Raw genomic sequence first — 16,847 nt, 5'->3', positions numbered from 1 at the left:
TAATGCATTTTGTTTTTAATGAGAAAATAATTATATATGTGTTTAGGTGTGAGCCATATAATAAAAAACAAACAATATAAGCAGAATATATTAACATACAATAAGTGGTTAACATATTAACAAAAGGTAAGCAAGATAATGAGCACAGCATCCACTTCATATCACTTGAAAAGAAAAATGATAATTAATCTCAAAGATAATTATGTAGAACATTACTTTGGAGAACATATTTGCAAATAGAGCAATGATGCATGAAATCTATTTTAAATAAAGCATACAGAACACTATAAATTTTAGTTTAAGCAGGACTGTTTGCACTACTTGTATCAGTGGATTGAAGAGCAAGTTTAATTTCCCCCAGTTTTACAATGTGTTTAGCTACACTGGTAAATCATTGAAACATTGTTTATCTTGTAGTAGTGATATCATGCACAGGAAGAGCAAACACTCCATGCTAAATAGTTACACTGTGAAGAAAATAATCAAAACAAGCATTAACTCAAGATTCCTTGCTAATTTCATCTGATCTTTATGGTTACCTCTGACACATTGCTCCATTGTTCTATTGCATTGCATTTTAAAAATATAAATGAGCCTCAATTCAAAACAAAAGGCTCTTTTTTGCAGACTTTGCAAAAACGAACGTCTTTGGAAAATCAAATAAAACTTTGCTAGCCAGACAATTTACCTAAAGCCTTAAAAAACAATATTGTGAATTTTTTTTTTACTGTTTTTAAAGCAGCACTGCTTGCTCGAAACGACTTTAAAATATTTATGGCAATTACTAATACACAAGTTGCTACACCTTATCTCTGGTCACAAAAATGCAGTGAACAGAAAAATGCAACAAGGCTGTTTACGATGTGCTCGACCTTTGCATATACTCCCAAAAGTCTAAAAATGCTTACTTACTTACAAGCACACACATGCGCACACACACAAACAGGCTATAACTTGCATAAATGCACATATACGGTATTCAAATCCCAGCCTTCATAAAACTATGTTCTGTTCATAGTAATCCACTGCACAAATAAAAAATATTTCCCTCTTATATTATTCAAAATATCTGTCTGCTAAGCAAGTCATAGCACATCAAAAAGTCGAATAGAAATACAAATAATGTCTTCATTCTTCAATTCAAACTCTAATAGAACACACAATCCAGAATGATGTACTCCAATTATTAATCTATTAAATACACCCCTAAAAAGATTATTTAACCATATTCGGACAGGATTCATGTCTTGTGGTGACTACCATGATGAAATTGTTGCATTCCACTGTCTTATTTGAACATTACAGGATTATTGTCAGTTAGGCAGAATCGTTTATTTTCTGCCTAATCCATACTGACTTGGATACTGTTGGATTAAATGTAAAAAATGATGTAAATTGTGGTTCTACGTGAACAGTTATAGGAATTTAAAAAACTTTAAAGCTGTCTTTAAAGCTTTTGTCTTCAAAGCTGCAGTGAGGCAACAGCATTAAAGAATTTGGAGATCCTGGCAGAAATTGCAATCAACTTGTGTACAAAAATGTAATCATCAGTTGTTGATTAATATTATGGTTGCAAGCAGCAAGCCAATAAATATTCATGTTATATTATAGTACTAGTACTGTCAAAGGTTGCTTTGTAATTCTCTCAAGAGTAAACAAAAAAAATATTATTTGAGTAAAACATGTGAATAATGGAATCTCACCAGACCCCAAGATATATCACATAAAACACTTTTAAAAACCTCAAAACTTTTAATCAACAATGTCACTGCTTCAGATCATGTCCTTTTATATCAGTGGGCACAGCCTTGAAGAATAAAGTCCTTTTGCACAGTTCAGTATTTTCTATTTTTAAAAACTACAACAGCCTTAAGCAGAGACAGCAGTCCATAAAACACTTTGATGTATAATACCATATGCATATAAAAAGATTATTTCTGAACTCTGGGTTCTTCAGATATACTGCATTAATTTCTAAACAAAATCCATACTTTAATAGTGTGTAGAATTCATGACAACCCAGTTTCAGATGAATATTTGTAAAACACCATTTGAAGTTGATACTGCTCAGTCGTCCATGATGAATCCTTGGTAACATATGAAAGACGTGTCCACTCTCAGTTGCAAACGTCACATCAGGATTTTATAATGTCTTTAGATTGCTGGTGTTTCTAAAGTTATTACACTGCTCATGGTAATATGAATATAATAATCAACAAAGCCTCTCTAATGAAATCAGCCAAATGATATCAATTCACAGCACAAAAAGAAATAAATGTGTGTATAAATCACTAACACACAAATCCACACTATTGGTGAACTAGCTAACCTGCCAAGTGCTTAGGTATAATAAGTCTATTTCAGTTAGTGGAACCTTCTTAGAATCTGCACAAATGTTTCCCTTACAATTGGTTGACCTGCTTATTTACACAAACTAAACAGTGTTGTGCACTGCATATGGTAGCCAGTGTTGCCAGACTGGCATTCTACTGTATTTCCTTACTGTTACTGTTGTCTTAGGTAAAGCTGGAGCAAAGCTGCTGCTCAAATCAATTGCAGGGCTTTCTTGGTTTATCTTTCATAATATCTATGCAACTTAAATTGTTAAGTCATTCCTATGAAAACCACTCATATGAAGGGTAGTACTAAAGTACTATAGAGCTAAAAAAAAAGTAAAATCCAAGTAAAATGTTGAATCTAAAAAACATGCATTTAAGAATTTCTTAGTATTTGGCACTGCTGAAATGAAAGTGAGCAGTGAAAATAGCCTCGGGTCTTATCCTTAACACTGAAGCACATGCTCAAATAACATTGAGTAGATTTGATCTACTTATCAGAAGCTTGTTTAGGTTAATACAGTAAAGTTAAGCCACTGTTCACCTGTTATCAAAATGGCCATTCCACCTCTTTGCAGTGAAGTAGCCCTGCTGCACTTTTCTCTTATTTTCTCTCTTTTGTCAGAAAACAATGTCTTTATCTATGTAGTACTACATGTAATCCCCACAACCATTACTAACTTTGATAATTCTTTTGCAGTGCTGTTTTAAAATATGCTTTAAAATTTAGAATTTCTACCAGTTTATTAAACTGCTTTAGAATGACCTACCTGCAACCTACAGGTTCCATCTGGGAAGTCTACATGTACATTACTGCCTTCAGTCATGTATATTCAACTTAAATTGTTAATTCAGCTCTGTGAATATGACTTTTTGTTTGTGTTTGTGTGGTGTTAGGATAAGCAACACTATAGAGCTGGCAACCCTGCCTACAATAACTTACTAGGCAGTCCAGCATATGTTAAATTACAGCTAATGGTCTAATTGATAGTATTCCCCTATTACACAATGCATATAAATGTGTAAAATAATAATGTACTGATAATGATCACATACTGACACAGCTTATGCATTTTGAATGTGGTTTAGCTTGTGGTGGTGTAGCACTTCCTCTTATTTTCTCTCTGTTGTCAATAAACAATCTCTATGTATTACTTTAATATGAGAACAGCTGAATACTATTGTGCATTTATAAACCTTGACAATAATTTTGTACTGCTGTTCCATACAAACTAACAAGCACTTTTAACATCTGTTCAAGCCAATCGTTCCTTACCTATTTTCACCATCTGTCATTTAAATATGTTCTTAGTGTGGTATTTTAATTTAAAACTTTTTTAAAAGCCAATCTATCAGTATATATGGAGTCTAATTAAGATATACACACAAAGAGTAGACTTCATTTATATCCCTGTTAGTTAAAAAAATTCATATTATGCAAAATGTTGTGCTAATATATTATAATGAACAAAAAGTGAATTTGTAGCAGTCTGGACCCAAGTCAAATACTAAAAAGCCCAGTAAGGACTGGAAATTCATCACTACACAAAGTCCTGCTTTCTAAATCAAGTGCTTGCTATACAGAGACACTGTATCCTACTTCACTATAATCAGTCTTAAACCACCTTAAATTCCACACCTTCTGTATAATCACTACATGTATCACTTGCCAGTGAGAGTTTAAAGTCCATTTGTGAAATCAATATCCAACCCTATAAATGAAAAGCAATCTACAAATCAATACACACTTTGTCGTTGCACGTGCCCCAACAAACTTGACCTATCGACCAGGAAAAAGTGTGAAGCTAAAGAATGAAAAAGATAATGTCTGTGTCCAACATCAAATTGTCATCGCATCGAAGTTCTAAGAACACTTTTCTTACATCCCACAGCATGACTGATGATCTCTGGTGCCACTTAGAAAGGTCAGCTGATCTATTTAGCACCCAGAGATTTGTTTCTTCTTAAAATATGAAGTATAAATACTTGTGGTCTCATTGCACCTCATAAATCCATTGTCTTTCCTTCTTCACTTTTCTTGTGATTATTTTCAGCAGGGAGCTAAAGGAGCTACATTTACTCCTCCTCCTCCTCCTCTTCCTCCTCTTCCTCCTCACCTTCTCCCTGGTTGGCGTAGATTCCCGCCTCCCATCGTAGAGCCATGTTGCTTTTCCTGCGGGTGACACGCGTCGCCTCAAGAACCTGCCCGGAAAATGCTAGAGTTAGTGTGGGCATTATGTTACATTACAGTTTGGAAACCACTGGTCAAGTGTACTGTTTCAGCTTTTGGCACACTAGATTTTCATGAGTCATGGCTTTACTGGAAACACCCCCCAACCCAGATATTATTTGGTCAGTCGAGGTTCAATGATGGCAGAAAACAGGCAACCATTGGTAATTTGTGCACAACATGGTAGGTGTACCAGGTACAATGGCCATTGGATTTTGGTAAAAGGTAGGTATGCCTAATTAACATGCAACTAACTGCATAAAGCTAAATTCACATGGGTTTAAAAGTGCTATTTTCAAATATTTTATATTTAACCAACCTGACATTTTCAGCTGTTACAAAAATTTACATTCAGACTCAAAATCTGTGAATACACACCCACATCACACAATACAGAAATAAGTGCAAATACAAGCTGTACAGGGTAATTACAACAATCCAAAGGAAAAGGTATGATCATGCTGCATAAAAGCATCAAGTGAGCAGCCTAATTCTTTTGTAAAATCATAAGGGGCAATTTTGTATTATCTTAATAAACTGGAATGTCCAGTCCAGGCTAGTCTTTAAAAAGATTCATGGGAATTAAAAGAAATGCAAATCACTATTCTGTCAGGTTCTTAACAAGTGTAAAATAATAATAATAATAATGTTAGTAGTTACATACTGAGGAATAGAAATACGTGATACATACTGACATTCATTATTAAATATTGAGTGAAGTGAAGGTGCTGAACAGGGCAAGGGATTTACAACACTGCACATGCTCACGTCAATACTTCACAAATCTGATGTCACATGCCACACCCACTGTAAAAAGTTACATATAAATAATAATAAAAAGATTAAAACTAAATAAGACATGCAGTGACTTGGAAATGGGCACAAGGCTATCAAACAAGCAGAGTACCCATACCTCTGATGTAACATCATTAGAGAGCAATAGATGAGCATACTGACAAGAGGAGAGAGTAGAGTTTACTAAAACACTTGAAGTTGACAGCAGCCTTTAAAAACATTAGCTTTTTTTTTTTAGATTTCCCAAGATATTTTTCAAAAATAGGATACATTTTTGTCTGTCTGTCTGCCTGACTTTCTTGCAACTCCTGACATTTATTTTATGTTACAGTTGCTTCTGGATGCAGAACTGAACTTAGCAGCTTGTTTTAAACAAAGTCAGACAATATGCATTAAGTACTTCAGAACTATATAACAGTTGGCTGAGGTGTTGTTGCTCTTAGACATTCCCAATTCACAATGACCGTTCCTGAGGTCTTTACTATTAATCATTCTACTACCAGTGCCTGTCGATGGAGCTTATATGCCTTGTGGCCTTATTCAAAACCTCTGTTCCCAATGGGAACTGTAACAGCCATATCCAAAAAGTTAAGGGGTGTTTGAACTATTTTTGCCATAAAACCTGTCTATCTATTAATGTCTGTCCAACTATCCATCCATACATCCATCCATCCAACCATCCAAATGATCAAACGCCATTTAACTGTTTTTATTTTGTTTAGAGAACAAAATCCTATGCTTCCAAAGTATTCCACTTTTGTCATCAAGGCTTTTCAGATCATTTCCAGACATACAATTCAAATAAATAATAACGGTTTGTAATCTAAAAGTTACAAATAAGTCTTTATTTTATAAGGCATGTTTTTTTCAATTTAAAAGGACACATACTTTCAGTTTCTGTATCACACTATTCAGTCTGTAAATCCTCCTTTGTAAGCTGACCTGGAAAGTCCCTGTCTGAAAGCATTTTTGTTTCACTCTGAAATGTGGTAATGAATCAGAATTCTTAAGAATGAGTCACATCTCATCTAAAGTGAAGAATATTCATCTAACCAAATTCAAATATCCCAGATTTATGTGATTCTTCAAACAAGTATTGAGGGCTGAGCAGAGAAAATTAAACCAACCAATCTAATCTAATAACCATAAGAGTTAACTGTTAAATGATAACTTGATACTTTTATGTAGAAGAGCAGGAGTTCTAAACTCCACTGTCAATTAGGTGATTTATATTTGTACTGGTTTTGATTCTCTTATATACAGTTAAGCAGCACAGTTCAGTGTTGTACAGTAGAAACACAATTTTGTAATTCTTATTGTTTATGTTATACAACCATTTTTTTCTATTTGAGTTCTAATTCAATTTTGGGTCTTAAATTCCAATGTGTTCCTGTATCTTGTCTTTAAAACATGTAGCACTTTATAACGATTTGGTGCCCAAGTGCCCATTACCAAATACATTTAATATTTACACATGCTTTAGAAGAAATACTTTTTTTCTTTCACTTTTTACTTTCACTTTTTACTTTCACTTATCCTTTCACTTTCAGTGACAAGCCAGTTAGACAACAGAAAGTTAACTTGTATTCCTGCTGTTGATGCAGTTCTTTATTGCTTTAATGATGGTTGTCCAGGACCTATTAGAGCAAAGCACCTTTACACATATAAGCATCAGCATGTTTGGCTGAAGCTATAATATTCTTGCACAGAAATGCTATATTAGCTTTTTGCAAAACATAATTAAAGCTTTGACTTGCAAGAGTCAAACAAGCATTAATGTTTCTGCTGGCTGGCAGTGGTTTCCTTGTTACCCTTCTATTAAATTGTTGCCAATTTCTTTTATTTAGTTCTGAAGTTTTTTTTCATTTGGAGATAATGGCTTTCATTGTGGTTTGATGAAAAAATAGCCTTAGAAATTCTACCTAAAGTAAGTAACCAAATTATTTTACAAATTTTGTTTTATTTGTGTACTAAACACTGAAAAACCAAAACATTAGATGCACCTGTGCACCATATGCCAGCGGAAAAGATCCACCTTGCAACATATAGAAGTTGTCCTGGTACCAGATACCACAGCACTCATTGTCTTGTGGAGTCCATGTTTCAGCAGGTCAAAGCTGTTTTGACAACATATTAAACCGGTAATCCTAATACCCTAATGTTTTGATGTAATGTTTTATTCAATCTGAATGAATTTAGACCGACTATATTAAATAAGCCCTAAATAAGTTGTTTCCTGGGAATGAGGAAAAGAACCCCTGATGTAGAAGATACTGGTCTGTATCTGAAGCAGAAGTGGTGCTATTTATTTATCATAAAACTTACACTGTTGTCTTCTGCTTTCTCCCGACGCTTGACTTTGTGTGTCTCATAATCGTCCATCAGGGTCTGCATAAAATTTTTCTGCCTCTGGCTCCCACCTGAGTCATCACTCCCCATATCAGAGAGAGGTGAGGGAGGGAGTGGACCGTCTGAAGAAGCTGGAGATACAGGAGGAGCAGGACGAATCTTTTCAATTTTACCTAAATAAATGAAAAAAAAAAAAAAAAAAGTGTGAATGGACGATGTGAGTGAGATTCTGCAGGACTCATAATGCAGAATTCAAAGAATTAATGTTAACAGGGGATACAAATCCACAAGTGGACAGCTTTTAGCTAGCTTTCAGTCAATGTTAGCTTAATTTTATTATACTTCCTGTGGCTCATTGTGTAAAAAAATACAACTCACACAGTAATTATAAGTACTGTGTGTGTTGTATTTGGTGCTGACTGAGCTACTAAAGATCTATTACTCAGACCTGACCAGTAACTGGGTATTTTTCTTTAAGAAATATGTTCCAGCTGATCATATTACATTTCCATGTTAGGGAACACTGAGCAAGGGAAATGAGAAAGCTAAGATGCATTCTTGATGATGTCCCAAGTACAGTAAAAACCCAGGACAGAACACTTACTGTTTGCCTGTAGTTCCAGACTGTCATTCCTAATTTATGTTGAAGTCAATTTAAATTAAAGAATTTAAGCTGAGACTGAATTCCTAAAAATCTTGATTACAGTGGTCATTTTTAATAGCAGAATAAACAGTTTTGTGTATAGCATTTAGCAGTCCTATGTGGCTTGACAAAGGATGACAAAGATCCATTTTACATGATAAGACTACATATATATTCAACAACAATAGCCATGTTATAATTAGTCTTTAATATTTATACACATCTTAAAATGCTGTCAAGTCAATTTGACTGTTGAAGACCATGTTGCTTCAAAACAAACATAATAAATATCTTTAAATCTGTAGTTTTTTTGTTTTCACACGGTTTCTTATAAATTCAGAGCAAAGATTAAATTCACAGTGTTTTAAAATAAAGGTATAAATCCTCAAGCAGTTAGAACTTATTATTATATCAGAATTTATTTAAACTCATTAAACTGATGCCAGCTTACACTTGCCAAACTAGCTCTTTTTATTCTTATGCAAGACAGATAAGCCTTTCTGTGAGGGACTGAGAAGTCTCTTTGTTCTTTATTCAAAGTTAGATATTAGATTGCGATATCAAAACAGAAATGACTTTGTGACAGACTTAGAACCATTTGATTTAGTAAATATGCAAACAAAACTGAGGTTGGCAACTTAAATAATAATAAAAACTGTAAATTTGCAGTTTAACAAATAGTATAACGTATTTTATGCCACAATGGTACAACTGTATAAATTGACCAGTTACAAATGCCTTTAATACAACAAGAATGTTGAGTAAACGAATACACTGCTGAGTCAGTATTACCTCACATAACCACTGAATAAAGAGACTTTAACACACAATATTTCTCAATGAAGCCTCCAGAGGGCAGCGCTCGACTCCTAAAGAAATGTTTGTTACCCCACACCATTTAAAGATAATTAATGTAGCATTAGCATGTTACTTAAACTAATGTTTAAACTCAATAACTCAATTAACAGCTTGGTATAATGACTCTCAGTGTAGACTTTACAGCATTGTACAGCATTGCATGTCCATGAGCAATTCAGTAAGTGCTTTACAGTAAAATAATATTAAATATACATAAATTAAAATGCTTAAAGTAGCCTAAATCAAATACTATGATAAACTGAGGTAAAGCGCTAAAATTAGATCTGAACTGAAGGCACAGAGGAATAGTAATCATTTCAGCACTGATTTAAATCAATGAATCTTCTAAAAGTTGGTTCCTATAGTTCTCCTATTGGCATGAATGAATGAATCAATTAGGGTAGTAGCTCAGTTGTTAAGATCCTGGACAAATCATAAGATCACTAGTTCAAACCCCACCTTTTTCATTGGGAGACCTGTAAAAAATGGCATTGCAATAGCCAACGCTGTTGATGAAGGTATTAATAAGCTTCTGTTATCTTAAGTTATGTTCTGTTTTAAGATGGTGAACTGACAGAACTACATAAAGATTTGTGACTTGATCTTTACAGCCTTGGACTCCAAGGGTGAGCACCACCTTCATGCCAATTAAGAAGGTTCTTGTTTTGACTTTATTTAGCTTAAGGATAATTGGGCTCACTCAGCTGTTTATTTAACAAGCCTCAGGGGTTGACATTAAATAAAAGTAGACCTGAGTTACCTAAGTGTATCTATAATATCTGCAATATTAGTTCAGAAATGCTGCCTAATGAAAATTAAGAGTTATTAAGCAAGTTAGCTAATGTTCACTTTTTGGAGTTACCACTGATCATTAGCAAAACATATTATAAATTCAAAACAAATCACATAGACAGATGTTCTCTGTAGTGGTGGTAGATAAACTCACAGAGGAAATATTTATCTATAGCTTTTTTATTTAAGTATGAGGTGCAAATAAGGACCACTGACTGTTTTAATTTGCCTCTAAGGTGCATTTCATTTTGGCTACCTGATGCAATTTTAAACATCCTGCCAGCCATAATTTAGTTCATATGTTTTCCATTAGTTCTTGGAATCACATTTACTTCTGAAAATACCATTAGCAGATGCTAAACTAAATTGCTGTTAAATGTAGAATAGCATGATAACTGGGTTATTATAGGACACACTCAAACATAAAAAGCAAAAATAACGTCCTGCTGCCATAATTTAAGGCATTATTTTTTCAAAAGTGAACTGACTTACCAGGAGCTGTCTTTCCAGTAAGAACCAATTTAGGTGGAAGGCTATTGGTCTTCTGCTTGTGAACAGGGTTGATGCTGGGGCGCAAGCTCTGGGTCTGTCGATTTCTTCGAAGCTCTTCTTCTCGTTCCTGGGCAGCCCGAATTTCTTCCTCAATCATGGACAGAGTCCTCTGCTTGCGTGAGCGCAGTTTGAAAGGCCCTGATGTGACCTCTACATCCTGTCCACGGGCCACAGATGCTGTACTTCGGAGCTCTGCTGCCTCAGAATATTTACTGAAATAGCTATACTCTGGTTTCTCACTCGGTGGGGGAGAACGACTTGGAGGCTTGTAATTATTCACTCGACTAGATGAAGTCTCCTGAATTGAGGGCACCTCTATGGTAATTTTAGGAGTTTTCTTTTCTTGCACAGGAGATGGTTCCTTAGGTGTTGGCACAAAAAACAATTTGTCTTCCTGCACTGCTGGTGAGGATTCTGAAATCTCCAAGTGCCTTTCAGGGATTGGTGAGGACTGCTGCATGGCCTGTAGAGGTTCCCACTGGTTGTTCTGATGTGCAATGGCATGTTGGATTGCATTTTGGACCAGGATGCCAGCATGATATTCCAGTTCATCCTCTGTAAAGCTGTCTGGTGATTTGGTGCAGCTCTCAAGTTTTCCATTGATAGGTGTTGTGGCCATTGGTGTAGAGGGAAAGGAATATTCTCCAAGGGAGTTCTCCAGCAAGGCGCTCATGGTCTCATTGGAGGCACCACTGTCACTTATGTTATCCATGCTAAAATCATTGGACAAGGTCTCAAGAACAGCTGTATCCTGTGATCTAAGAGACAGGTCATCTAGCCCAGAGTCTATTTCCTCTGGATGATAGGAACTGTTCAAGGATTGCTGGTGCAAATCAGAATCTTCATCCTTGAGGATAGTCATCACTGCTCGGGCACATGTGAATTCATCGTTTTTCAGTTCTGGGTCAGTTATATTGTCCGTGTTTTGGATGGGGTAAACTCCAGAGCTGCAGAAAACTTTTTCAACTTTAAAAGGGTTTATTTCATCTTCCATGGTGACTCCAGCATGGCTGGTTATTGTAAATGAGCTACTTGACCAGTCAAAATCTGTTGAGGTTCTGGAGAAAGGTTTGGCAGAGTAGATCTGGGGAGCCACACTTCTTCTTGTGGTTTGCTGTTGCTTATTGTGCTCCATCTGGAGAAATTGTTGGCGTGCTGCAGAGAAATCAATGCCCTGAACAACTATGTCTTCCTTATTTCCTACTTCAGGTTGAATAAAGGAAACAGTGTGTTTGGTGGAAGTTTGTGGCGCTCGGTTCACTTCAGGTCTCTTCTGCTTCCTCTCTTCATATCTTCTGAGGGACTCTAATTGTTCTGGTTCCAGCTCCTCTTCAAGACTCTTTTCCTGTGGTGGATTCCACCATTTTGCTGCAATCCCTGGATTTTTTTTGACCGCTTGCTCTCGAATAAGCTCTAAGCGTTCCTTCTCCAGCTCTGCAACCTCCTCTGAAGGTCTGACCTTCTTCACCCTTATTTCTTTCTCTGTTGGTGTGTCAAAAAGTTTTGAAGGCTTTTTCTCTTCACAGAAAGATCGCAGCTCAAAACGGGCTTCTTTCTTAAATAGTGTTGTTTCTTTATCAGGTGAACTATTATAGTTGCCCCCCATTAGTTCTGTGTGACCGTTTGGTTTGTTACTGCTGTCCTCAACATAAGTGGACTGTTTTTTCCCCTCAATAAGTACTTCATAACTAAGTGATGAGGATGCATCAGAAACATGAACAGATGGCCCATTTCCATCAACACATATTGCCTGGTACATGGTTCCATTTGAAGTCATTTCAGTTCCAGGGTCACAGCAGTTGGCCTCAAGGACCTCATCAAGATAACGGATTTCCTGGGCAACTTCAGTGTCTAGCACCTCTCCTCTGTGCCTCATGCCATTCTGACCAATTGTAGCATGGTTAATATAGCTCTCACTTTGTGCCTCAAGCTCCATGTTGATCTGGCCTCCAGGTATTACACTGACTGGCTCTAAGAAACTGACACTCCTCAGACTTTTCTCACTTTTGAGTTCAGCCTCATCTTCTATAAGCTGGGATGATTTCTTAAAAACAAAACAAACAAACAGCAAATTAGCACTTTACACTCGATTATATAATCTTATAGGGTACATATACAATAAATCATGTCTTTGTAAAGTTTAGGATGCCCATAAGCTTCTTAATAATTGTTGTGTTTATATAATCTGCGCAGGACACAAAGCTGAAAAGAATCATTGCATGGACATCATGAATAATGAAGGAGGACACCATGATAAAATGTAAAGGATAATGGGTCTCTTAAACTCTGACCCAGGCAATCTGATCCTGAATATAAATAATTGAAAAGGGACCTCTAAACATGTGTGGCATATAGAATTCATGCAGAATACCATAGAGAAATAAAATAGAATAGATAGAATAGGATATAGAATGGCTTTTATTGTCATTTATACATATACAGGTGTACAGTACAACTAAATTCTTTCTTTGCATATCCCAGCTTTTTTGGAAGCTGGGGTCAGAGCGCAGGGTCAGCCATTGTATGGCGCCCCTGGAGCTGACAGGATTAAGGGCCTTGCTCAGGGGCCCAACAGTGGCAGTATGGCAGAGCCAGGATTCAAACTCTCAACCTTTTGATTGATAGTCCAAAGCTCTACCATGTTAGCGCAAAATGTAATTTTTTTCTCTGCATATGGATAAAACATAAAACAAAAATGGGAGATATTTAAGGTATTTGAGTTCAGTGCAGGCCCTTGGAGTTCCTTCAAACTTAACAAAGCACGTCTTTGTGGTTTTTACTTTGTGAACAGGTGCATAGACTTTGGCTGTGGCTAAAACACCTAAACTCAGTAAGTAGTTTGGGTGTTTGGCCAAATGTGTCCATTTCAGGTGTCCATATACCTTTGGCCCAATAGTGTTTGTTCAAAATTTCATTATGAAGTTATGGTAATGTTAACATTTAAAGAAGAACTGGTATTCTTTCCACCCCAATTTTCTGCCTGCTCCAGATAACTCTTTAATGGGCAAAGTAAATTATTCACTTGAAAATAAGCATTGATTTTAGGTCATCTGAAGCATGTTTTTAAGAACTAAATAGCAGATGGGTATTCCTCCTTTAGGCTTTTGTGATATACTCTCCCTGTTGGTCACTGCAGGGACATACTGGCACTCTAAAGTCCTCAGGGGAAAATAACCACAGTGAGCTAATCACATTGTATTATATGTCATGTATATGTCATGCATTTTACATGGAATTAAGAGTGATACTAAACACATATCATACCACTAAGCCCTAAACCACCATCATTGATAGTTCAGTGCCTGCTTTCATCTAGTTTGATATAGGATACACATTTCTTGTCCAAACCTACCCCCCCAACTCTAAACATTTCTCAGAAGAACACCCAGTCAAGCTTTGTGACCCTAGCACACTCCCTGTCTCTCATGTTCTCTAAATCCTAGTCCTGGTCATGCTTCCTGCCAGCTTGGACTGTAATAAGTCTCGCTCTCTGTGGGGGGAAGTGGACACCCGCTGAGCTGCCTCTGACATTCCCGGCATAGCTCAGCTATCCTCAAGACTTTTGCAGTCTAACACAAGTGATGAAGGATATGCATTCCTGGCTTACCTAATTAAAATGTGTATTAATATTTGTGCAGAGTAATCTAAACTTTAGGTTGGTTTTATGGCAAAAACACTTTTGCTTTCACATGTTTGCTTTATCAGAAAAGCTTTCATTTCATCACCATGTCCTTCAATGGGGTAAAGGTCAGGGTTCTGAGCAATCCACTGGAGTCACTCCACATCATATCGTGCCTTTCTGGAATTTGTACACAAGAGCAAATTCATACTGAAACAAGGTTCATAATCTATTTTATACAATTGATTTTATACACGTTAGCAACAGGTGTAGTGAAAACACATTAACTAAATAAGGTGGTGTCTACATACATTTGACTACAAAATGTACTGTATATACAAATAGTAAATTAATAATGTTCTAATTTGCCACTAATTAATACTGTATTTTGTTGGCTGATACACTGCATATCTGCTGCATACATGCTGATTTCAACACAGCAAGAAAGTCAGAGACAGTCAACGCTCCCACCCATACCTATAAATAAATAACATGACCTGACCAGATCAGAATGAACTGAGGTCATTATTATTTAGTCATAAAATGTATCAAGCTCTGATGCTTAATTAACATCTAGCTCAGATGAAAGCAGCAAGCTAGCAAACATTCCAAATAGGGAGTTACTCTGAGTGTATTTACTTAAATTCCTTCCAATGCATTGCAGTGCATCACTCATTCATTCACTTACTCACGCTTAGGGGCAATATAGAGCAGCCAATCCACTATGAGCATGGTTTTAAACAGATAACACCAACAAATGGTTATCTTCTACCTTCATATACCCCCCAAACATCACATTATAAAATCATCATTTTAAATTATCATTATCTAAAAGGATCTTAAGTTGAAGAACATTTTAGCAATTAATACTTTATGAGGAACAAAGGACGCCTGCATTTTCACTTGGTAGTATGTATATATATATTTGCAGTGAACAATCAAGGCCGGCATGGTGGCTCAGTGGGTAGCAATGTAGCCTCACAGCAAGAAGGTCCTGGGTTCGATCCCCAGGCGGGGCAGTCCGGGTCCTTTCTGTGCGGAGTTTGCATGTTCTCCCTGTGTCTGCGTGGGTTTCCTCCCACAGTCCAAAAACATGCAGTTAAGTTAATTGGAGACACTGAATTGCCCTATAGGTGAATGAGTGTGTGTATGTGTGTGTGTCTGCCCTGCGATGGACTGCGATGGACTGGCGCCCCATCCAGGGTGTTACTGTGTGCCTTGTGCCCATTGAAAAGCTGGGACAGGCTCCAGCACCCCCCGCGACTCTCGCAGTCAGTGAGTGAGTGAACAATCAAAGTGCCATGCATAAAGACAAACACATGGCGTTTATTGACTTTACCAATGAACAGTTCCAAACTGTTACTAAATTACGACACTTATTTTCTGACAGCGGTCATACTGTGACAAAATAATAAGTGAAAAGCCAACTAATAAGTTGGCTTATAACTAATAAGGGCCAGTGATAGCTCAGTGGTTAAGGTACTGGACTAGTAAACAGAAGGTTGCCGGTTCAAGCCCCGCCACCACCAAGTTGCCACTGTTGGGTCCCTGAGCAAGGCCCTTAACCCTCAATTGCTCATCGTGTTCCGCTCATTGTGTAAGTCGCTTTGGATAAAAGCGTCTGCTAAATGCTGAAAATGTAAATGTAAATGTAATAATTTACCAAATTCTTAATAGTCACCACATAAACACATTCACAAATGTCTTAAAGACCCTACAGTGCAAGGTACACAAAGTTTTACAAAATTTTTTGACTTAAGTTTAACTTTACAACCACAAAGGCAATTTAACTTTCATGCCACTATTTTTTTAAATAGACAGCATGTCAAAACTGAGCACTTAGCCTTTAGCATTCTGGGACCCAAATTATCACTGTAAAGTCTGTATACACAATAAACACAGTGACATATCTGTCCATGTGTATATAATGAACCTAGTGGTGGGAAATAAAAATACAATTGGAATGTAAAACATAAGAAAGGGAAAGTTATTTTTCAGTGAGCTAACTAAAACTGTCCACAACTTGGTAAACTTGTGTATAAATGTATAAGTAATTCTAAGAGAATAGTAATTTAGACACACCCTTTACGTTAAGTGATATGTTTACATGCAGAAATCATGCAGATTAGTGTATACACACAGATAATAAAATTTCTGATTTCTAACTTTCCTTCCTTCCTTAAGATCAGAGATTTGTTTTGCATTACGTTAGTGATAAACACATTTACCTCTTATTGAATCTTCTCCAACTTCTTATCAATGGTTAATTAAATCTCCCATCCAAGCTAAATCTCTTTAAATGATCCCTGAGAGCCTTGGAGTCCTATTAAAGTCCATAAAGTTGGCATGACTGAAATTAAGCTCAGTATAACTATAGGTCTTTGAGAAGAGGCACTGAAACCCTGCCCAGCACAACACAAACCCTTTCCTGGCTACTCCTTCCATTTCCCTCCTCTCCACCTCCTCCTCCCTTTCCTCCTCCTCCTCTTCCTCCTGAGTGTGTATGTGGAAGGCTCATCTGGTGCTGTTTCCTCTTCTATACCCTGTCTCTCCTACAATGCCTTCCTTCTGTTTGCCATTCCAAGTTTTCTCCCTGCCCGGCTGTGGGCAATGATGTCATAAGCAGGAGCCATTTGGCTTAAAAAGGGGAGAATGTGCTCCCTGGACGCTCAA

General features: G+C 36.7%; 1 protein-coding gene across 1 annotated transcript in view; it reads right to left on the bottom strand.

Annotated features, from left to right (window-relative positions):
- The window catches only part of LOC134332791 (PALM2-AKAP2 fusion protein), a 101,518-nt gene continuing 84,671 nt past the window's right edge, over nt 1–16,847 (bottom strand). The window contains exons 10-12 of the mRNA XM_063014598.1: nt 10,496–12,599; nt 7,687–7,883; nt 1–4,538 (exon numbers count right to left, since the gene is read on the bottom strand). Coding sequence (XP_062870668.1) covers nt 4,413–4,538; nt 7,687–7,883; nt 10,496–12,599 — 2,427 coding nt within the window. The 3' untranslated portion in view covers nt 1–4,412. The remainder of the gene's footprint in view (nt 4,539–7,686; nt 7,884–10,495; nt 12,600–16,847) is intronic.

This window comes from Trichomycterus rosablanca, chromosome 18 (genome assembly GCF_030014385.1).
Source record: "Trichomycterus rosablanca isolate fTriRos1 chromosome 18, fTriRos1.hap1, whole genome shotgun sequence".
Classification (NCBI taxonomy): domain Eukaryota; kingdom Metazoa; phylum Chordata; class Actinopteri; order Siluriformes; family Trichomycteridae; genus Trichomycterus; species Trichomycterus rosablanca.
The sequence above is the reverse complement of the archived record's forward strand: the minus strand, read 5'-3'. Positions and strand labels throughout refer to the sequence as shown.